Source organism: Salvelinus sp. IW2-2015, linkage group LG33 (genome assembly GCF_002910315.2).
Source record: "Salvelinus sp. IW2-2015 linkage group LG33, ASM291031v2, whole genome shotgun sequence".
Classification (NCBI taxonomy): Eukaryota; Metazoa; Chordata; class Actinopteri; order Salmoniformes; family Salmonidae; genus Salvelinus; species Salvelinus sp. IW2-2015.
This window is the reverse complement of record NC_036872.1, coordinates 19,641,619-19,665,674: the sequence shown is the minus strand read 5'-3', so window position 1 is coordinate 19,665,674 and position 24,056 is coordinate 19,641,619. Positions and strand designations below refer to the sequence as shown.

General features: G+C 42.0%; 1 protein-coding gene across 2 annotated transcripts in view; it reads right to left on the bottom strand.

Annotated features, from left to right (window-relative positions):
- mlxip (MLX interacting protein) overlaps positions 1–23,829 on the bottom strand; it is a 38,696-nt gene extending 14,867 nt beyond the window's left edge. Inside the window, exons 1-7 of one of the 2 annotated variants that reach the window (XM_023978602.3) lie at positions 22,725–23,829; positions 3,907–4,013; positions 3,511–3,596; positions 2,945–3,034; positions 2,643–2,684; positions 1,818–1,989; positions 1,570–1,659 (exon numbers count right to left, since the gene is read on the bottom strand). In XM_023978602.3, the coding sequence (XP_023834370.1) occupies positions 1,570–1,659; positions 1,818–1,989; positions 2,643–2,684; positions 2,945–3,034; positions 3,511–3,596; positions 3,907–4,013; positions 22,725–23,041 (904 nt within the window). In that variant the 5' untranslated portion in view covers positions 23,042–23,829. Of the gene's footprint in view, positions 1–1,569; positions 1,660–1,817; positions 2,059–2,642; positions 2,685–2,944; positions 3,035–3,510; positions 3,597–3,906; positions 4,014–22,724 lie in introns of both variants that reach the window. The other variant, XM_023978600.3, reaches the window with a different exon arrangement.
- Between the last annotated feature and the right edge of the window lie 227 nt (positions 23,830–24,056).

The following is a 24,056-nucleotide window of genomic DNA, read 5'->3' as shown; positions in this document are numbered from 1 at the left end:
TACAGGAAAAGGAGGACCGAGCACACCCCCATTCTCATCGACGGGGCTGTAGTGGAGCAGGTTGAGAGCTTCAAGTTCCTTGGTGTCCACATCACCAACAATCTAACAAGGTCCAAGCACACCAAGACAGTCGTGAAGAGGGCACGGCAAAGCCTATTCCCCCTCAGGGATGAAAAGATTTGGCATGGGTCCTCAGATCCTCAAAAGGTTCTACAGCTGCACCATCGAGAGCATCCTGACTGGTTGCATCACTACCAGGTATGGCAATTGCTCGGCCTACAGAGGGTAGTGCGTACGGCCCAGTACATCACTGGGACCAAGCTTCCTGCCATCTAGGACCTCTACACCAGGCGGTGTCAGAGGAAGGCCCTAAGAATTTTCAAAGACTCCAGCCACCCTATTCATACTGTTCTCTCTGCTACCGCACGGCAAGCTGTAGCGGAGCGCCAAGTCTAGGTCCATGAGGCTTCTTAACAGCTTCTACCCCCAAGCCATAAGACTCCTGAACATCTAATCAAATGGCTACCCAGACTATTTGCATTGCCCCCTCTCCTCTTTTACACTGCTGCTACTCTCTGTTGTTATCATTTATGCATAGTCACTTTAATAACGCTACCCACATGTAGAGATTACCTCAACTAACAAGTGCCCCCGCACATTGAGACTGTACCGGTACCCCCGTGTATAGTCTCGCTATTGTTATTTTACTGCTGTTCTTTAATTAATTGTTACTTTAATTTCTTATTCTTACAATTTTTTTATAAAAAAAATAAGCATTTCACTCTCAAGGTCTACAGCCGTTTTATTCGGAGCATGTGACTAATACAATTTGATTTGATTTACTCGCATAAAAACAGTGGATGGAAACTTGGATACTGTTGCTATAAATCCATGAATACAAAAGTGATGAAAACATACCCGCCGTTCCTTGATCTGACCTATATGCTATGCATCAAAGTAAATTATTTTGAATTTATAAACATATATAATCTCAGCAACTGTTCAAACAATATACCAAACAACATTGTAGCCTAATTAGATATTATTTAATTATAAATCAGATTATTTGACATGGGGGAGTTGTGGGAAGCTTAAATGCTAGCTTGCTTGCTAGCTGCTAGCGGAGTAGCCTACAGCCAACTGGCAGGCACAAAACGAGGTAATGTAAAACAACACTAAACTTTCATTACATGTAGCTATTAATCAAATATGCAGGTGTTTCTCTTAGAAATGAGCTAACACTGGTGATAATGTTCTATTTGATATCTAGTCAATTTACCACACCATATGAATCATGACCTTTTGGGTCAGGTGATAGGAGCAGAATTGCAAATTAACCAGTCAAGCTATTCGGGGGTCTAGGTACACATGGATGGGCGAGGGTATCATTTTACCAAAAGGTGCACGTTGCTCCCCCCCAAAAAATATGACTCCACCCAAGCGAACACACAGTAAATGATGGAGTGATCTGTGGATCGGCCTTAACATGGTGCTCCGAGGTCCTGTTAAAGTTTGTGCAAGTGACATTATTTTGGAGTTTGTCGCTGTGGTAGAGTGCATTGTCATTACCTTGCAATGGCTCAAAGGAGTCCATAAAGTCCAGGTTGGGCTGTAGGGGGATGAGTCCAGGCTGGATCATGTCTGCGTTCCCTGCATGAGCTATGGGGAACAGGTGGATACGAATGGGGTGTGAAAAAAAAGTTGTTGAAAAGCAAATAGATTTTCCAATAGATCTGGTTGAAGGAAGGCTTGGGTGGATCTGAGTGAATAGAAACAGGCTTGGTGTATGGAATGGGATGTTGGTGGCGGGCCCTCACCTATCTCCCTCGGATTGGGCCAGGCCATGGGCTGGTGGGAGGCCAGCGTGGAGAAGAGTGTGTCAGAAAACTCTGACATCAGCACGTCCATGTCAAAGAGTGGGTCCATCTCCATGGGGACAGGAGACTCACGGCTTTTGCGAGCAACTCGGCGCACGGCCATTTCCTCATCCTGACAAAGGGACACACGGAATGTGTCTGGAAAGATCTCCCCAAACAGCAAAAACTGCTCCTCTGGCCCCTTAGGGTGTTCAAAATGCAACAAGCCAGCCAGTCAGTTACACAAAAAACATGCAGTGCACATACTGTACAAACCATATCAAATCATAGAACTAATCTATTTAACAGTTACGAAACATGCAGACTACATACTCAAATTGATTAAAATCAGCCTCTTCAATAAAACACATGCCTCATAACAATCCAAATACAGACCAAGCAGTGTTTGTTTGCACAATTGAAGTAGGGGGGGTGTAACTTGTAACATGTAAAAGTAATAGGAATGTGGATCTGTGTTTGTGTTATTACTTTGATTTTGTTGTTTTTCAAAAATTTCTGTTTTCACATTTCTTAAGGACTCTTGGAAGACTAGCCCTTGGTGAGCTAAGAGATCCTAATAGCATAAATCAAATCAACATAGCCTACAGCTTTCCTACCCACATGTAGTAAATGTATTCTTTGTGCATTAATGTCCTATTCTTTATTTTATTCTTTGTCATTTTCACAGATGTCAAATGTAGTGATTATTTGGGTGTTACCCTTATTTTTTCACTCACACTACTTTATTACCTAATTTGAATCGAGGAAGCACACAAGAATGCATACCTTGAGAAGGCTTGAGAGATCGTCATCCTTGTGCTTCTGTAACTGTGACAAATTGGAAAATCAATATTATGTGGCAGATTCATATATTGACATAAAATTATAACATGGAGTAGAGCATAGTAAATGTAGTACATTCATCAACTAGTTGCCTCACCATTCAGTTAAAGCAACTGACAAGAACCTAATATAGGCCTAATGCTGCTCAGTCTTGAACATTAGCCAACTTTGTTTAATTGGAACATTAATATATAAATTTATTTTTTAAAGGCACAATCTGGCAATAACAAAATCCATTACCCTACCCTTTTCTTGAAATATGTCCTCCACTTGTGATACTCTCGAATTACAATTTCAATTCTTCTTTTCCAATATTTCCCTTCTGTGGCTATTGCCTATGGAAGACAAAGGGAGAGGGAGAAAATAATGTGGGGATTGGTTTAAGTGGTAAACAGTAAGGAGAGGAGAGAGACATGGAGTGGAACAGAGGAGAGAAAAAAAAAAAAAAAGATAGATTATGAAGAGGGACATGCAAAGGAGCAGGATACACACGGGATAAAAAAGTGGTCACAGAGAAGAGTTTGGTTAATAGGGTGGAGCAGTGGTATGGTATGGTGCTGCATATTATTTTCTGTGATTTTGTTATTGCCGGGGCAGCAGGTAGCCTAGCGGTTAGAGCGTTGGGCCAGTAACCGAAAGGTTGCTAGATTGATTCCCCGAGCTGACAATGTAAAAATCTGTCATTCTGCCCCTGAACAAGGAAGTTAACCTAGGCAGTCATTGTAAATAATAATTTGTTCTTAACTGACTTGCCTAGTTAAATAAAGGTTAAATAAAAAAAATATCCCCCCAATCCACTGCCCTTTCTTACCTCTGCCGGACGATGGTCTTCTATGTCCATGGTCCCATCCAGAGGAGTGACAAAATGGCAGACAGGGTTGTCTCGCTTCTCCACATCTGTAGAGTAGAACACATGCAAGAGCTACCAGTTGAGCAAAAAGAATACTAACATAGTAGTGAATAAGATTTATTTTTTAATTTTTTAAGAAAACATTAAATAGGATTCATACACTGTAGACTATAGTTCTCAATCATAAGGGGATTCAAGTGCCATTCAGTGGCTCTGCAGACCCAACCCTGGAGCAATCGTTAAATCAAATATTTCTTTCAGCCAAGTTCAACCTGGCGTTTATACTATGTTACAACAGTGAGGTTGCTGTTTTTAGTGAGAGACAATAGAATATGAAGCTGTGCGTGGAGCTCTTACATTGCATGTACCAGGCCCTCCAGATAGCGTTGTTGAGCCGAATCTTGTCTCTCCACAGCAGCTTTAGGCCTTTGAAGTTCTTCCATTTTGGTGACACTAACTTGCCGCTGAAAAGGCAGAAGATAACACAAGCCTCTTAATGACCTACTCAAGCGGGAGAGGTGCAGATTGGCAAAATGAAGAGGTGATTTTAACAGTTAGGTAACCTCAAACTGATCAGATTCCTGGGGTCAGCAGGTAACCTAGCAGTTAAGAGCGTTGGGCCAGTAACCAAAAGGTGGCTGGTTCGAATCCCTGAGCCAGCAAGGTGGAAAAATGTGTCGTTCTGCCCTTGGCCAAGGCTGTTAACCGCCAACAACAACTGCTGCCCGGGCACTGATGACGTGGATGTCGATTAAGGCAGCCCCCCCTGCATGCAGAGCGGTTGGGTTAAATGTGGAAAACACATTTTGGTTGAAAGCATTCATTCAGTTGTGCAACTGACTAGGTATGCCCCTTCCTTTTCCCCTTTTCCTAGAACAATTGTGGAAGTCACCCCTGATTTCAGACAGCTCAACACTATCCTAAGTGAAGGCTACAGGGATGCCTTAACAGTAGACACATAACTCTGAAAAGGGTAACATAACCACTATGTATTTGAAAATCCTAAAATACAGTGCATTTTTATATACAAATAAATACTCCCATGCATTTGAAACCAGGTCTGTTTGTTATTTCATAAAATGTATTTAGAAATAAGTATTTTAATAGGAAATTATTTGAAAATACTTCCAATAGAAGTGTTGCATATGGGTGAATTTCACACTACTTCTGGATTACAATTGGATTTTAATACTCGTATGAATGTCCTGCTTAATATAATGTTTGTGTCATCATTACAAATCAACTGCATTATACTTTCTTTTTTTAAACAGTAAAATGGTTCTTTGGCTAGCTTTTGCAACAGCCTATATCAATGAGCGTTAGCATTCTAGCTAACAACTGCTGCATCCCAAAAAGTTATTTTTGCAAATACCAAACATAATCTAAGCGACTGTTCAAGTGAGAATTAAAAAAGATATTCTAAGTGTATGAAAACCCCAACAAGTTTTTTTGTTTACAAGTAATAGAAACTTAAAATCTAGGCTGTGTTGAATAGGCGCAGATGGTGATGGCTTTCTTACTCCCACCAAGAGTCGCACACGTCAGTGTGTCGTGTACTGCAAAAGGGTCTATACCGTTCTACTTCAAGCAACCACAACGTTATTATGGCCGTGTCCACAAAACTTTTAGCAGATGATAGCACACAGCCTAGTAATATAATCTGTTTACTGTAAGTAAATGGGCAGTTCATAGGGCTGAGGCGAACCAAGGAAGACAAACTATCAACAGGACAAGAAAAACAAGAAACAGGACATTCAATTTGAAGGACATGTTGTTAATGGCCAGTGTTTAGCTAGCCTAACCTATATCAAATGACCCAATGGATTCACACCCCTTGTCATTTTCCACATTTTGTTGTGTTACCTCCCAAATTTAAAATAGATTAAATAGAGATTTGTCATCACTGGCCTACACACAATACCCCATAATGTTAAAGTGGAATTATGTTTTTACAAATTAATAAAAAATAAAAAGCTGAAATGTCTTGAGTCAATAAGTATTCAACCCCTTTGTTATTGCAAGTCTAAATAAGTTCAGGAGTAAAAATGTGCATAGTAAGTTGCATGGACTCACTCTGTGTGGAATAATAGTGTTTAACATGATTTTAGAATGACTACCTCATGTCTGTAACCTACACATACAGAATTGTAAGGTCCCTTAGTCAAGCAGTGAATTTCAAACACAGATCCAACCACATAGACCAGGGAGGTTGGTTTTCCAATACCTCGCAAAGGGCAACTATTGGTAGATTTGATAAAAAAGCAGACATTGAATATCCCTTTGAGCATGGTGAAGTTATTAATTACACTTTGGATGTTGTGTCAACACACCCAGTCACTACAAAGATACAGGCGTCCTTCCTAAGTTTCCGAATAGGAAGGAAACCGCTCAAGGACTTCACCATGAGGCCAATGGTGACTTTAATACAGTTAGAGTGAAAGGAGAAAACCGAGGATTGATCAACAAACATTATAGTTACTCCATAATACTAACCTAACTGATAGAGTGAAAATAATGAAGCCTGTACAGAATACAAGTATTCCAAAACATGTATCCTGTTTGCACTAGGGCACTAAAGTAATACTGCAAAACATTTGGCAAAGTAATTCACTTATTGTCCTGAATACAAAGTGTTGTATTGGATATGCCCCCAGCATAACATTATTGAGTACCACTCTCTATATTTTCAAGCATAGTGGTGAATGCATCATGTTATGGGTATGCTTGTAATCGTTAAGGACTGGAGAGTTTTTCCAGGTAGACAAAAACCTGGAATGGAGCTAAACAGGCAAAATCCTAAAAGAAAACCTGGTTTAGCCTGCTTTCCACCAGACACTGGGAGATTAATTCACCTTTCAGCGGGACAACCTAAAACACAATGCCTAATCTACACTGGAGTTCCTTAGTGGCTGCATTACAGTTTTGACTTAAATCTACTTGAAAATATATGGCAAGACCTGAAAATGGTTGTCTACCAATGATCAACCCCTCTTTTTACGCTGCTGCTACTCTCTGTTGACAGCGCTTGAAGAGTTTTGAAAAGAATAATAGGGAAATTAAGCACAATCCAGGTGTGGAAAGCTTTTAGAGACTAACCCAGAAATACTCTCAGGTGTAATCGTTGCCAAATGGTGCTTCCACAAAATATTGACTCAGGGGTATGAATATTTAAGTAAATGAGATATATTTGTGTATTTCATTTTCAATAAATTTGACAACATTTTTAAAAACATGGATTTTTTCACTTTGTCATTGTGGGTTGTTGTGTGTAGACGGGTGAGAAAATAAATAAATATTTAATCCATTTTGAATTCAGGCAGTATCACAACAAAATGTGTAATAAGTCAAGGGGTATGAATACTTTATGAAGGTGCTGTATATATTTTGCATAGAAATAAAAACTAAATTTCTTCTGCCCCCTGACTAGTGAACTGAAACTATCAGTGGGTTGAGGACATGTCTTTCCACTGAAGCCAAGATGATGGAGCGGGTGATTCTCACGTAATTGTCATTTTAAAAAGGAGATCTTTGGAATTTGAGAATAAATTGACTACCACATTTTCATTTGGAGCAAAAAAAGTTCTAACATCATTATAATGTTGATTTCAAAGAGTTTAGTCAATGTTTATGTATTTTATAGCATTTTTCACAACTGATTGAAATTTCACATTACCACAACACTAAATATCGAGAAAAGAAGAAAAACGGATGATTTTTCCATGTTTAAAAAATATATATTGGTATACCACAGAGCAAATCTAAGTTAGATATACAGTTGAAGTCGGAAGTTCAATTACATTTAAACTCAGTTTCTCACAATTCCTGACATTTAATCCTAGTAAAAAGTCCCTGTCTTAGGTCAGTTAGGATCACCACTATTTTAAGAATGTGAAGTGTCAGAATAATAGTAGAGAGAATGGTTTATTTCAGCTTTTATTTCTTTCATCACATTCCCAGTGGGTCAGAAGTTTACAAACACTCAATTAGTATTTGGTAGYATTGCCTTTAAATTGTTTAACTTGGGTCAAACGTTTCGGGTAGCCTTCCACAAGCTTCCCACAATAAGTTGGGTGAATTTTGGCCCATTCCCCCTGACAGAGTCAGGTTTGTAGGCCTCCTTGCTCGCACACGCTTTTTAAGTTCTGCCCACAAATGTTCTATAGGATTCAGGTCAGGGCTTTGTGATGGCCACTCCAATACCTTGACTTTGTTGTTCTGAAGGCATTTTGCCACAACTTTGGAAGTAGGCTTGGGTTCATTGTCCATTTGGAAGACCCATTTGCGACCAAGCTTTAACTTCCTGACTGATGTCTTGAGATGTTGCTTCAATATATCCACATCATTTTCCGTCCTCATGATGCCATCTATTTTGTGAAGTGCACCAGTCCCTCCTGCAGCAAAGCACCCCCACAACATGATGCTGCCACCCCCGTGCTTCATGGTTGGGATGTTGTTCTTTGACTTGCAAGCCTCCCCCTTTTTCCTCCAAACATAACGATGGTCATTATGGTCAAACAGTTCTATTTTTATTTCATCAGACCAGAAGACATTTCTCCAAAAAGTAAAATCTTTGTCCCATTGTGCAGTTGCAAACTGTAGTCTGGCTTTTTTTTAATGGCGGTTTTGGAGCAGTGGCTTCTTCCTTGCTGAGCGGCCTTTCAGGTTACGTCGATATAGGACTCATTTTACTGTGGATATAGATACTTTTGTACCTGTTTCCTCCAGCATCTCCTTCCTGAGCGGTATGATGGCTGCGTGGTACCATGGTGTTTATACTTGCTTACTATTGTTTGTACAGATGAACATGGTACCTTCAGGCGTTTGGAAATTGCTCCCAAGGATGAACCAGACTTGTGGAGGTCTACAATTTGTTTTTTCTGGGGTCTTGGCTGATTTCTTTTGATTTTCCCATGATGTCGAGCAAAGAAGCACTGAGTTTGAAGGTAGGCCTTGAAATACATCCACAGGTACACCTCCAATTGACTCAAATGAAGTCAATTAGCCTATCAGAAGCTTCTAAAGCCGTGACATAATTTTCTGGAATTTTCCAAGCTGTTTAAAAGGCGCAGTCAACTTAGTGTATGTAAACTTCTGACCCACTGGAATTGTGATAGTGAATTATAAGTGAAATAATCTGTAAATAATTGTTAGAAAAATTATTTGTGTCATGCACAAAGTAGATGTCCTAACCGACTTGCCAAAACTATAGTTTGTTAACAAGAAATTTGTGGAGTGATTGAAAAACGAGTTTTAATGACCCGACCTAAGTGTATGTAAACTTCGAACTTCAACTGTAGTAATGAACAAATGACTTATTCCTAAACAAATGTTATTTTGAAGATCTCATTAGCGAAAAACAAAGATCTGAGTCATGACATTTGTGATAATATAACGTAAATTATCTTAACACATTTTGCTGAATAACTACCACAATGTAACTCCTAGTGTTTGCCTGTACTAAGGCAAACTAGATAAACAATTAAATAATGAATTGACAATTAATTAAAGTGTTTCAGTAATGATAAGCAGGTTGCGAAAAAGAGAATGAATATTTCGGTAATGAGCATGACTTTTTTGACCAAGAAGTTTTAAAAACATAACGAGTATGCAATTAGCTTTTACCTATGAACCGTAAAAGGGTCAATAAAGAATTGTTCTAAAATATGAGGAATGGGGTATGAGCTTCAAGTACAATTAATCAAGGATAACAATAAATGATCCAAGATATGAGACTTAAACATCAAGATAAAATGAATTAAAATACATTCACAATGTTGGACAATGGTTGTGAATAGGGCTGTTGCGGTGACCCGTATTACCGCCACACCAGCGGTCACGAGTCATGAAGGCAGTCAAATTCCATGTGACCGTTAAGTCACTGTAATTAGGCTTTTCCGAGCTCTGATGCTGCTGATGGTCATTAGTAGTCTACCAAACTTGCTAACTGCCTGGTACTCAGCACTCTATTGTCCCTCTAATCATTCTGACATCGATGCAAATGTAATAGAAAATCTAATCAAAGACTTCATGAGAGCCCATGAGCTCATGTTGCGCAACATTTCTTGTAGCCTGTGAGAAAGACCCGATCACGTGATGGAGAGCCATGTGAGTGAGAGGTGCTCCGGAGCGCGCAGCACCCAGGGAGAAGGGCACAACGGCCACTGGACGCAAAAGGCATGGATTTCTTTTAGGGTGTATTACAGCCACACAAAGGGGATGCCGCCGTGAAATTTGATGCATTATCAAGTGCAATGGAAATAAGTCCCAGACTTTATTGTGTGTTATCCTCGATGATTTTATTAATGTGCATGTATGGCTTTTAAGTTTTATGTGTGCTTGTTTTTTTTAAATGGTCGAATTAATAAACTAAACTGTCAAATTGTGAATAAGAGACTGATAGATTATGTACAGCCTGCGCAAAAAACAAAGCAGGGCTCATACCTTTCATCGTTAGAGTCACATCATGCAGCCGTACAATGTATTAAAAATCAAAACCTATAGCCCAATGTTTGTAGAACAACTAAAATTACATTAATCAAGGCTGTATCACATCTGGCCATGATTGGGCGTCCCATAGGGCGGCGCACAATTGGCCCAGCGTCGTCCGGGTTTGGCCAGGGTAGGCCGTCATTGTAACTAAGAATGTGTTCTTTACGGACTTGTCGAGTTAAAAAGGTTTTAAAAAATGAATAACTCTAAATTAACCATATAGGAGTACCTATTTCTTTGTTGCTAAACACAATAGCAGCATGTGCACACTCCCTCAAATAATAAATGTGTCTTTGAAATAATGGTTATACCATGTAATTCTAAAATATTTTTTTACTCAAATCACCGCCATCGTACAATGCAGGTTTCATGAGAATCACCCGGGTACATACAGTGCACTCGGAAAGGCTGTTATCACTGCCAAAGGTGCTTCAAGAAAGTACTGAGTAAAGGGTCTGAATTCTTATATAAATGTGATATTTCAGGATTTTTATTATTATACATTTGCAAAAATGTATAAAAACAGTTTGCTTGCTTCCTTATGGGGTATTGTGTATAGATTGATGAGGGGGAAAAAAACATTTAATCCATTTTAGGATAAGGATGTAACGTAACAAAATGTGGAAAAAGTCAAGGGGTCTGAATACTTTCCGAATGCACTGTAGCTGCTTAAGCCTGTTGCCTGTGTTCACAAACATAGCCACTGCATGAGGGATCCCTGGGGACACCAGGCTGTAAAACCTCTCCATCTAAGACAGGCTATATGAGGACACTGGCTGCTCCCGATAGACACTCACTGCCCTACCAATCCCCCCCACCCCCCACCCGCAATTGAAAGGCAACACGCTGCTACTGAGCAACGGTGCGGGTGGGTGATTTATATGCGCTGTGTCATACCATTTGAATGAGTGCCGAGGCTAAGAGAGGACTTGAATATGGTAGACTGGTCCAGTTTAAGGAACCACAACAATTCTTTCAACCTTTTGCACTCATAGTAGTTCCACACTGACTGGGTGCGTCTTTAATTGCAGTATGTTGAAAAAGCGGAGTGAGTTTGATTTTATCGTGGATTCTTCAGGCTATTGTGTTGTAAAAGAGGGTGTAGCTAGATCATCTACAATGTAGTGCACTTTTGTTGCTTTAATAGAGAGCCAAAGTGCTAAAGGACTCCAGGTTATGGAGCATGTAGTAAAGAGTAAGAGGTAGATATAGCAGACCTTATCTGACATGTCTGAGGAATTAACTTAGGTTAGGAGAATGGAGGTGCACGAAATGCTGCTGATTTGATTGCCCAAGATTATATTGTGTACCTGCACCATGGCCCTACCACCTACATTTAGTTCAGGTTCTCACCATCGGTTATCATTCACTACATGTTGTCCACAGTCAAAGGAAATGATTGTGGACTACAGGCACACCCCCCTTTACATTGTCAGGGCTGTAGTGGAGGGGGGTCGAGAGCTTTAAGTTCCCCGGTGGCCATATCACTAAGGATCGATCATGGTCCAAACACAACAACACATTTGTGAAAAGGGCACAACAACGCTTCTTCCCCCTCAGGAGGTTGAAAAAGACTTGGCATGGGCCCCCACAGCTGCACCATTGAGACCATCTTGACTGGCTGCATCAACGCTTGGTATGGCAACTGCTTGGCATCCGACCGCAAGGCGCTACAGAGGGTGGTGTGTACAGTCCAGTACATCACTGGGGCTGAGCTCCCTGCTATCCATGACCTCTATACCAGTCAGAGGAAGGCCAAAAAAAACAACTGTCAAAGACTCCAGCCATCCAGTCATAGTCTGTTCTCTCTGCTACAGCACAGCACCGATGCACCAAGTGGTCCCGTGTGGCTCAGTTGGTAGAGCATGGCGCTTGCAACGCCAGGGTTGTGGGTTCATTCCCCACGGGGGGACCAGGATGAATATGTATGAACTTTCCAATTTGTAAGTCGCTCTGGATAAGAGCGTCAGCTAAATGACTTAAATGTAAATGTAAGTCTGGGACCAACAGGACCCTAAACACCCCCAAGCCATAAAAGGCTAAATAGTTAGTTTGTTATCTATTTGGTCAACTATTTATCCTGTTGCCTAGTAATGTTATTCCTAGTCATGTGTATATACACTACATGAACAAAAGTATGTGGACACCTGCTCTTCAAACATCTCATTACAAAATCATGGGCATTAATATGGAGTTGGTCCCCCCTTTTCTGCTATAATAGCCTCCACTCTTCTGGGAAGGCTTTTCACTAGATGTTGGAACATTGCTGCAGGGACTTGATTCCATTCAGCCACAAGAGCATTAGTGAGGTTGGGCACGGATGTTCCAATTCATCCCAAAGGTCTTTGATGGGGTTGAGGTCAGGGCTCTGTGCAGGCCAGTCAAGTTCTTCCACACCGATCTTGACATTTATGTATTGACCTCGCTTTGTGCACAGGGGCATAGTCATGCTGAAACAGGAAAGGGCCTTCCCCAAACTGTTGCCACAAAGCTCAAAGCACAGAATCGTCTAGACTGTCATTTTATGCTGTTGCGTTAAGATTTCCATTCACTGGAATTAAGGGGCCTAGCCCAAATCCTGAAAAACAGCCCCAGACTATTATTCCACCCCCCCCCAAACTTTACAGTTGGCACTATGCAGTCGGGCAGGTAATGTTCTCCTGGCATCTGCCAAACCCAAATTCACACTTCAGACTGCCAGATGGTGAAGTGTGATTCATCACTCCAGAGAACGCATTTCCACTGCGCCAGAGTCCAATGGCGGCGAGCTTTACACCACTCAAGCCGAAGCTTGGCATTGCGCATGGTGATCTTAGGCTTGTGTGTGGCTGCTCGGCCGTGGAAACCCATTTCATTAAGGTCTCGACGAACACTTATTGTGCTGACGGTGCTTCCAGAGTCAGTTTGGAACTTTGTAGTGAATGTTGCAACCGAGGACAGACGGTTTTTATGCGATACGCGCTTCAGCACTCGGCAGTCCCGTTCTGTGAGCTTGTGTGGCCTACTATTTCTTGGCTGAGCCGTTGTTGCTCCTAGACGTTTCCACTTCACAATAAAAGCACTTGCAGTTGACTGCACTTACAGTTGACTGTAAGACAGTCGTGAAGAGGGCACGACAAAGCCTAGTCACCCTCAGGAAACTAAAAAAATTTGGCATGGGTCCTGAGATCCTCAAAAGGTTCTACAGCTGCACCATCGAGAGCATCCTGACTGGTTGCATCACTGCCTGGTACGGCAATTGCTCGGACTCCGACCGCAAGGCACTACAGAGGGTAGTGCGTACAGCCCAATATATCACTGGGGCTAAGCTGCCTGCCGTCCAGGACCTCTACACCAGGCGGTGTCAGAGGAAGGCCCTAAAAATTGTCAAAGACCCCAGCCACCGCAGTCATAGACTGTTCTCTCAACTACCGCATGGCAAGCGGTACCGGAGTGCCAAGTCTAGGACAAAAAAGGCTTCTCAACAGTTTTTACCCCCAAGCAATAAGACTCCTGAACAGGTAATCGAATGGCTACCCGGACTATTTGCTTTGTGTGCCCCCCAACCCCTCTTTTTACGCTGCTGCTACTCTCTGTTTATCACATATGCATAGTCACTTTAACTATACATTCATGTACATACTACCTCAATTGGGCCGACCAACCAGTGCTCCCGCACATTGGCTAACCGGGCTATCTGCATTGTGTCCCGCCACCCACCAACCCCTCTTTTACGCTACTGCTACTCTCTGTTCATCATATATGCATAGTCATTTTAACCATATCTACATACTACCTCAATCAGCCCGACTAATCGGTGCCTGTATTTAGCCTCGCTACTGTATATAGCCTCGTTACTGTTATTTTTCACTGTCTTTTTACTGTCGTTTTATTTCTTTACTTATCTATTGTTCACCTAATACCTTTTTTGCACTATTGGTTAGAGCCTGTAAGTAAGCATTTCACTGTAAGGTCTACAACACCTGTTGTATTCGGCGCACGTGACAAATAAACTTTGATTTGGTACCCTGTGTATATAGCCAAACTATCCTTAATCATTGCGTATTTATTATTACGCGTTTTACTTTTCTATTATTTCTCCATTTTCCTTCTCTGTGCATTGTAGGGAAGGGCCTGTAAGTAAGCATTTCACTGTTTAGTCTACACCTGTTGTTTACGAAACATGTGACGGATAAAATGTGATTTGATTTGATCCACTAAGTGTAGTCTGCAGTAAAACTGGGGCAAAGGTTGAGGGATGGGCGATGGATAGTTCCAACCCTTGGCAAGCATAGAGCTGTAAAGGGGATGCAATTCTTCTGACACAGGTGTCCTATCATGTGTTGACAGGGGTTGAGGGGGTGCCAAGGAGGAGCAACAATTACTTCTATCGCAAAACCCCTGTCAAAAGTGGTGCTCAGGCTGTTTGCATTGCCTGGGCATCTGGTGTCAAGTGTCCTTCTCCAGACTCAGCACATCAAGCATGGCTAAACAAAGGCTGTAAAATCCCAACTGTTGATTTGAGCAGCAATGCATCAGTCTACTCTAGGCTGATGGGGAGAAGGGGATATTATGGGTGTGTAGCCCCTGCTCTAAAAATACCGGCTACCCCAAGTTAAAGTGCTGCCTGCAATTTACAAATGCATGTGGAGACCCTCTTGGAGCAGCTGGCCTTTCACCTAAGAGGTTAAGAGAGACAAGCACAGCAAGATGAGCCTCTAACACAGGGTTTCTCTGCTCTGTTCTAGGGAACCTTCTGTGTACATAATGTTCCTTTCTTCAACTAGGCCTATTTCAGATTAGACAGGGTTTAAACATATGATTTGAATAAATCACCAAATTGCTGTAGCTAAATTAGGTTTAACTGTCAAACTGCTAAGCAAACTTTGCAAAGTTACCCAGACCAGACCTGTCCAGTAGCACAGGACCATATTACTGCAACAGCAGACTGTTGACCTTGGGACCACTTCACAACACATTATTTAAAATGCCTATTATCGCATACCGCCCAAACAGATCCACAGATGGCAGTGCAATAGAGATTGTGTCCTTTCCCACCTGGACAAAAGGAACACCTACATGAGAATGCTGTTAATTGGCTACAGCTCAGCATTCAACACCATAGTGCCCTTGAAGCTCATCACTAAGCTGGGAGTGAACACCTCACTCTGCAACTGTATCCTGGATTTCCTGACGGGACGCCCCCAGGTGGTGAGGGTAGGCAACAACATATGCATCACGCTGACGATCAACACGGGGGCCGCTCAGGGGTGCGTGATTAGTCCCCTCCTGAACTCCCTATTCACCCACGACTGCGTGACAGCGCACGACTCCAACACAGTCATTAAGTTTGCAGACGACACAGCCTGATCACAGACGACGAGACAATCTATAGGGAGGAGGTCAGAGACCAGGCAATGTGGTGCTAGGGCAACAACCGCTCCCTCAACGTCAGCAAGACAAAGGAGCTGATCGTGGACTACAGGAAACGGAGGGCCGAGCACGTCCCCATTCATATCGACAGGGCTGTAGTGGAGCGAGACGAGAGCTTCAAGTTCCTCTGTGTCCACATCACTAAGGATCTATCATAGTCCAAACCAGGGTTTCCATTAGGAAAATGTTTTTGACCAGCAGCTAGGGATGTTAACCGCTAATTTGACCAGTCATACTTATCGGTCTATAGGGTAATTAGCATAATCTTCTGGAATTCAATTGGTGCGTGTGTATTTTCATTAATCGTCATGCATAGGGCTATGGCAGTCACAACATTTCGTCAGCCGGTGATTGTCAAGCAAATAACTGTCGGTCTCACGGTAATTGACCGTTAATTAACATAAACACATTTATCATCTCCTGGCTTCCACACAAGCCACTGATTCTGACCTTTGGAACATCTAAAATAGAAAAGGATATTTTCTCCAAACGATTTGAGGGAGTGCGCACATGTGGCGATTCTGTGTTGAGCGGTTAACAAAGAAATAGGTACTTCTATATGCTTAATTTAGAGTTATTAATCTAACTTTAGTTGTGATACAAACGTTAGGTTATGTTTTGATTTTTAATACATTGTAAGGCTGCATGATGCGACTAATGATGATTTGAAAAAAGTCACTTGAAGGGCATGAGCTCTGCTTTGTTTTTTGTACATACTGTACAGGTTATTCATACTACATCAGTCACGCATTCACAATTTGACAAGCACTTGATAATGCCTAGAATTTCACGGGGCATCCCCTTTGTGTGGTGGTAATGTACCCTAAAAAAATGTATGCCTTTTGCGGCCAGTGGCTGTTGTGCCCGTATCCCTGAGTGATGTCCAAAACTCTTGAACGTGCCGTCCTTGGCCAGCTCTCCTGCTATCTCTCTCAGAATGACCTTCTTGATCCAAATCAGTCAGGTTTCAAGACTAGTCATTCAACTGAGACTGCTCTTCTCTGTGTCACGGAGGCGCTCCGCACTGCTAAAGCTAACTCTCTCTCCTCTGCTCTCATCCTTCTAGACCTATCGGCTGCCTTTGATACTTGAACCATCAGATCCTCCTCTCCACCCTCTCCGAGCTGGGCATCTCCGGCGCGGCCCACGCTTGATTGCGTCCTACCTGACAGGTCGCTCCTACCAGGTGGCGTGGCGAGAATCTGTCTCCGCACCACGTGCTCTCACCACTGGTGTCCCCCAGGGCTCTGTTCTAGCCCCTCTCTATTCTCGCTATACACCAAGTCACTTGGCTCTGTCATATCCTCACATGGTCTCTCCTATCATTGCTATGCAGACGACACACAATTAATCTTCTCCTTTCCCCCTCTGATAACCAGGTGGTGAATCGCATCTCTGCATGTCTGGCAGACATATCAGTTGGATGACGGATCACCACCTCAAGCTGAACCTCGGCAAGACGGAGCTGCTCTCCTCCCGGGGAAGGACTGCCCGTTCCATGATCTCGCCATCACGGTTGACAACTCCATTGTGTCCTCCTCCCAGAGTGCTAAGAACCTTGGCGTGATCCTGGACAACACCCTGTCGTTCTCAACTAACATCAAGGCGGTGACCCGTTCCTGTAGGTTCATGCTCTACAACATTCGCAGAGTACGACCCTGCCTCACGCAGGAAGCGGCGCAGGTCCTAATCCAGGCACTTGTCATCTCCCGCTGGATTACTGCAACTCGCTGTTGGCTGGGCTCCCTGCCTGTGCCATTAAACCCCTACAACTCATCCAGAACGCCGCAGCCCGTCTGGTGTTCAACTTTCCCAAGTTCTCTCACGTCACCCCGCTCCTCCGCTCTCTCCACTGGCTTCCTGTTGAAGCTCGCATCCGCTACAAGACCATGGTGCTTGCCTACGGAGCTGTGAGGGGAACGGCACCTCCGTACCTTCAGGCTCTGATCAGGCCCTACACCCAAACAAGGGCACTGCGTTCATCCACCTCTGGCCTGCTCGCCTCCCTACCTCTGAGGAAGTACAGTTCCCGCTCAGCGCAGTCAAAACTGTTCGCTGCTCTGGCAACCCAATGGTGGAACAAACTCCCTCACGACGCCAGGTCAGCGGAGTCAATCACCACCTTCCGGAGACACCTGAAACCCCACCTCTTTAAGGAATACCTAGGATAGGATAAAGTAATCCTTCTAACCCCCCCCCCTTAAAAAGTTAGATGCACATATTGTAAAGTGGTTGTTCCACTGGATATCATAAGGTGAATGCACCAATTTGTAAGTCGCTCTGGATAAGAGCGTCTGCTAAATGACTTAAATGTAAATGTAAAATGTGCGCACACACACACACACGGCTCTCCCATCAGGTGATCGGGTCTTTCTCATAGGCTACAAGTGAAGACACATTGGGGATGCAACTGCGTGCATCCTTATCCAAATTCCGAGGTGTATATTGAAGATATTGGAAAAACTGTCCACATTTACTTTGTCAGCCAACAAGATGAGTAGGCCTAACAAACAGCAAAAGCACAAGCCTATGTCAATCTACAATCCCCCATAGTACAAAAGTTGACCTATTCTATTCTGTGCGAGAAATAAATATTCCAAACCGTCTGGGACAGTTGTGGGATGCGATAGATCCCAAATTAACACAACCACTAGCATCAAAAATGTTTTTGTTTTTTTATGCAATGTGGCTGACAAAACAGATTAATGTTTAGCCTAATAGTTTAACAACATTTTAAGCTATTTCTTCACATTATAAGCGCAGCAATGCGTACAAGGTGGTAGGCCATAAGCCGAATGTTCCATTAGCGGGAAAACACCTTTATAAAAAGTGACCACAAATGCAATTATGCATGTAAAGCTTTTACTATAAAAGGTGCATTTTTATGGTGAAAATTATCTTCCCAAACTGGAAACTCTAGTGCTGTTTATGTATGCCAGTTTGGCTCTACACCCCTTGTAAAGTGGATTAATGTGCTTAGTTTTAAGAAGTTATTTTGGCCACTTCAGTTGTGATACAAACCTTATCAAAACATATAGGCCTATGGTCTAGGCTACATGAGGTGTGTGACTATGATTAGAAAAAGTTGCCAAAAAAAGGCAACGTTTCTTATGCTGGGCTAATATTGTCACCCATCAGACTATTCTTGGTTTAATCTTGTCTTTACATATACATGTTATATTTGTTTTGATATAGAACGGACCATTAGCAAGCATCTGTCTTAAAACAGGGGTGCGGAAAATACATATCTATGCACTTAAATAGCAAAGGGAGGATGCTTTTCTCTGTGGTTTATTTTCATGCCAGCCAGGTAGGCTATACTCCTGTTAAAAAATATAAGCAATGTGCTTAATATTAGGAAAGTAAAAAAAATTAAATGGCCTAGCCTATAGAAAGCTTTAGGCCATCACTCTGTTTTCTCACGCAATTGCATGTTACGCAACATGAGCTCTTATGAAGTCTTTGATTAGATTTTCTATTACATTTGCATTGATGTCAGAGTGACTGGAGAGATAATAGAGTGTCGAGTACCAGGCAGTTAGCAAGTTTGGTAGACTACTAATGACCATCAGCAGCATCAGAGCTCAGAGAAGCCTAATTACCATGACTAAACGTTCACGTGGAATTTGACTGCCTTCATGACTAGTGACCGCCGGTGTGGCGGTAATACGGGGTCACCGCAACAGCCCTAGTCATGCATCTTATTTATCACACAGGCACAGCATACAGAGACTAGTTTGAGGAGCAGAATAGCCTACCACCTGTCAGACAGCACGAGAGTAGCTCGTCAAAAAGTCTCTAGGCTACTGGAGTGAAACCTGCTTTTGTAAGCCCAGTCATTGCGCAACATAACAATTATAAATGCAATCACGTGTTACTTGTGGCCATGATAAAAATGAGCTATTTTTATTTCTCAATCTCAACTCGTAATTAAAGCGCACCTCCCATTCGCCATTCAGGTGTATAGGCCATAGCCTGCCTACCATTGACTATCAGCGAGTAACCCACCACTTTGCAATGTGAGCTTGAGGCAGTATAATTGTTTGAAAACGAAAGTTTTATTTTACTTCAAAATAGCCTTGCAAAAATCCATCCGTAGAAACGTGAAGGCAATTATTTTTTTAAAGACTTCCTCATGCCATTAACCAGCATTTCTCCAGTTCTAGTGTTTTTAATATCAACTCTCTTTTGTTGTCCAGAAGCCAAAGGCCATTATATACAGATCTCTGATAGTATTTTCTGTTGGTCACCAAATTTTACTGTTTGGATTTTTTATTTACTGTTTCTTGACCGGTTAATGAGGGTCAGTTAGTCGGCAGCAAAATTAACCAAAATATGCATTCCTACCAGTAGCATTTTTATTTACCGGACATTTGAGAAATGTACCGGACTCATATGCGTAGGGTGCATAACCTGATTAGGGCGTCCATTCACGGTGCTCAGAATGACAGAAATCACATTTAGATTATGGTCATTCATATTAACAGAACATGCAAGTCGAGGATGCAACGATGTGCGGTCCTTCTTACCAAATTCTGATGCGCACTTTGAAGATGTTTAGACTAACTGTCCACATTTACTTTTCCTCAGCCTACAAGACGAGAAACAAACATCAAAATCACTACCTTATGTCAAACTACTATCCCCTTTAGTAGAAAAGTTTACCTATTCTATTGGTCAGCTTGTCGAGAAAGAAAGCCTATTCCAAACAGACTCTGGTACAGTTGTGGGACGACAGATCCCAAATTCATACAACCAGCAAACCTAGGCTATGTAAAAATAACTTTAAAAAGCAATGAGTGATGCAACAGTTTAGAACGTTTAGGTTAAAATGTTGAAAAACGAATTCCTAGTGCGCACAGCAATGCGCACAAGGCAGTAGGCTACGCTCGAACGTTTGCTCCATAATGCAATTAGTTGGAAAACACTTGTCAAAAGCCCACCACACATGCATGCGGTTTAATGTGACAGACTAAATATCTGTTTGAAATCTAGGAAGAGGGGAGATCTAATAGGCAACAACTAGCATGGGTTGCTAATATGACTAGGATTGTGCCTTCGGCTACTGGACAATGAAAGGTGATATAAAATAATTGCCTCCACGGATATGGTCTGATTATTGCTAGGCTACTTTGAAGCAAGGTAAGTATACAGACCCCTTGACTTTATCCACATGTTGTTATGTTACAGCCTTACTCTAAAATTGATTAAATTGTTCCCCCCCTCATCAATCTACACACAATAATGTAAACAGTTTTAGAAATGTTTGCAAATGTAATAAGAATTAAAAAAAACTTTAATATCACATTTACATAAGTATTCAGTCCCTTTACTCAGTACTTTGTTGAAGCATATTTGGCAGCGATTACAGGAGATGGGAGAACCTCCCGGAAGGACAACAATCTCTGGAGCACACCACCAATCAGGCCTTTATGGTAGTGGCCAGACAGAAGCCGCTCCTCAGTAAAATACACTTCACAGCCCGCTTGGAGTTTGCTAAAAGGCACCTAAACGACTCTCAGACCATGAAAAACAAGATTCTCTGGTCTGATGAAACCAAGATTGAACTCTTTGGCCTGAATGTGGAGGAAACCTGGCATCATCTCTACGTTGAAGCATGGTGGTGGCAGCATCGTGCTGTGGGGATGTTTTTCAGAGGCAGGGACTGGGAGAATAGTCAGGATCTAGGGACAGATGAACAGAGCAAAGTACAGAGAGATCCTTGATACAAACCCGCTCCAGATCGCTCAGGACCTCGGACGGTGAACCTTCGCCCCAGTCTAACAGGACAACGACCCGAAGCACACAGCCAAGACAACGCAGGAGTGGCTTCGGGACAAATCTTTCAAGGCCCTTGAGCGGCCCAGCAGAGAGCCCGGTCTCGAACCCGATTTAACATCTCTGGAGAGACCTGAAAATAGCGGTGCAGCGACACTCCCCATCCAACCTGACAGAGATTGAGGATCTGCAGAAGAATGGGAGAAACTCTCCAAATACAGGTGTGCCAAGCTTGTAGCGTCATACCCAAGAAGACTCAAAGCTGTAATCGCTGCCAAAGGTGCTTCAACAAAGTACTGAGTAAAGGGTCTGAATACTTACGTAATATTTCCATTTCCCCCCCTCCCAACAATTTCTAAAAACCTTGTTTTTTTTTGTCATTATGGGGTATTGTGTGTAGATTGAGGGGGGAAATAATTTATACATTTTAGAATAAGGCCGTAACGTAACAAATGTTGGAAAAGTCTGAAGGGGGGGGATCTGAATACTTTCCCAATGTACTGTATCAACTAGCTATAGGACAAACACTTCAAAACCTTGTTTCTTATGCTTAATTGTTTTACTGTCATTCTTCTACGCTTCCAGTGCTTAAGTTTTGTTTTTGGATATTTTACTTTCGGTTTTGAGCACCAACTTCAAACAGCTGAAAATACAATATTTTTTATTTATGGAAAATATGTTTCACAACGAGTTAGATGGTACAATGAATCTACATTATACTTGCTTGTTTTGTCACAAACTGAAATTAGGCGAACCATCCACCCTACTCGTTTTTAATTTAAGTAACCATCTGTAACCATACCAAACGTAACATATACTAATTTGAGCCACTCGGATTTACATTTACTATGTTACTTCTAGTCTATGAGACCAAGGTATATTATTACGCGTTTTACTTTTCTATAATTTCTCAATTTTCTCTCTGCATTGTTGGGAAGGGCCCCTAAGAAGGCATTTCACTGTTAGTCGACACTTGTTGTTTACGAAGCATTTGAAGAATATAAATGTATTTGATTCTCATCTGGCATTGGACTCCACATGCAACTGTTGCAGTTATTGGAATTATTACATATCAAGCATTAGACTGTATGCGGCTTGTTTTATGGCACTACTGTAGCCTATACTATTTAGAAAATTGTTTTGGAAATGTAGACTCGTGACTAACTACACCTCATGCTTTGTCTCTGGGCGTGGATTCTGATGCTCGAGACAGATACTGGAAAAGTAAATACTCGTCCAATTTGTGTTTTGCTTAAATAGAAAACAAAACAACAGCTAACTTGGGATAATTTGGTAGCTAGGTATTGAAAACCCTTAACTTAATAAACACAATTTTGAACCCAAGTCATAGTTCAAAATGTAGCCCATCTTTAAATGCCATGGTGGTACATGCTTGCATTGTTGGCCTTTCAAAAGCCAGGCAGCTAACTTGATATCTAGTTAGCTAAAGTTAAACTTTTAGTTTATTTACGATGAGAAGCAATGAAGACACAAACCTGTATGCAAGGGTCATGCATTCGAAAAGTTTTGTTAAGGACGCGTCAATGGAGAGATGTGATGTGCTGGTCTTCCCGAAGTGATACGTCCGACAGGTTTGTTTGTTGACTGTGTCAAAGTCGTAGCCTTTTTTTGGTGGGTGTTCAATGTGCGGCGAGGACACCATGAAATGACCACTGTGGATTATCTGTGACTCTCGTCCATCCGATTTCTTAATCCCCAAATGAGACTCCTCCGTGTCCGAGTCATCGTCCTGCTCCTGCTTGACACTCACCGTGGAACGTCGGTATTGTCTTAGCTCCCTAGTGGTAGCCATATCTTAGCTAGCTGTTATTCTGGACCTATTTGCTAGCTGTTCTCATAGATCGCGAGTTAAAACAAAGAAAAGTGAATATTATTTATGCATGATACTTTGCTCGTTCGAATACATTTTCCCGTGTTGTTTGACCCTTTGAGATATACACGTTGGCAGCCAGTCTTCGGAGTATATCCTCTTTTTCTGGTAGGCTAGCATCAGCTAACAAAAGTGTTGCTAGTGTCGAGGGATTTCCAGTGGGACCAACTGCTCCGTCATGTCTGCAAACGTGATTGGATGGAGTCACAGAAACACCCTCCACTCGAGAGCAGCAGGCTCAAAATAACTAGCCTGGTTGCCAGTCTCTGTTCAGCTAACGTAACGTAGCAGGCGTAAATAGTTAGCTATTTAATTCCACCCCATGTCATGTTTGGCAGACATGGAATACAAACAATAGAATGTTACAGAGACTGGTACCCAGACTAGGAGTATCTGACCTTCGTTGTTTGTAAATTGCATATGTTCAGGTTTAATCTTGATTGCTTTATGGACATAGCTAAATACTTGTTTCATGTGTGTACATCAGGGATAATCAACTAAATTCAGATTTTTTTCTTGAGCGAATGGTCGGGACATAATTACAAATAATTTGACGACTGCAACAGATATTTGACTAAAACAATGTCAAACCTTGCTTACGTTTGAATACGATCACGTGTCTCTATTTCCAAAATGAAAATAACTTGGTGCTGATTTCCTGGTGTTTTTACAGTCAGGTCCAGCAAGGAAAATTCCGTATAAGTGCACTCGGAAAGTATTCAGACCCCTTGACCTTTTCCACATTTTGTTACGTTCCAGCCTTTTCCTAAAATTGATTAAATACGAAATTTATTTTTTCCTTAATCCATTTTACAATAAGGCTTTATTGTATAAAAATATGGAAAAGGTCAAGGGGTCTGAGTACTTCGCAAATGCACCGTATAAAATTGTTTTGTTTAGAAAACTTCTGGGGCCAAATAAAACTACCTGTGAGGCA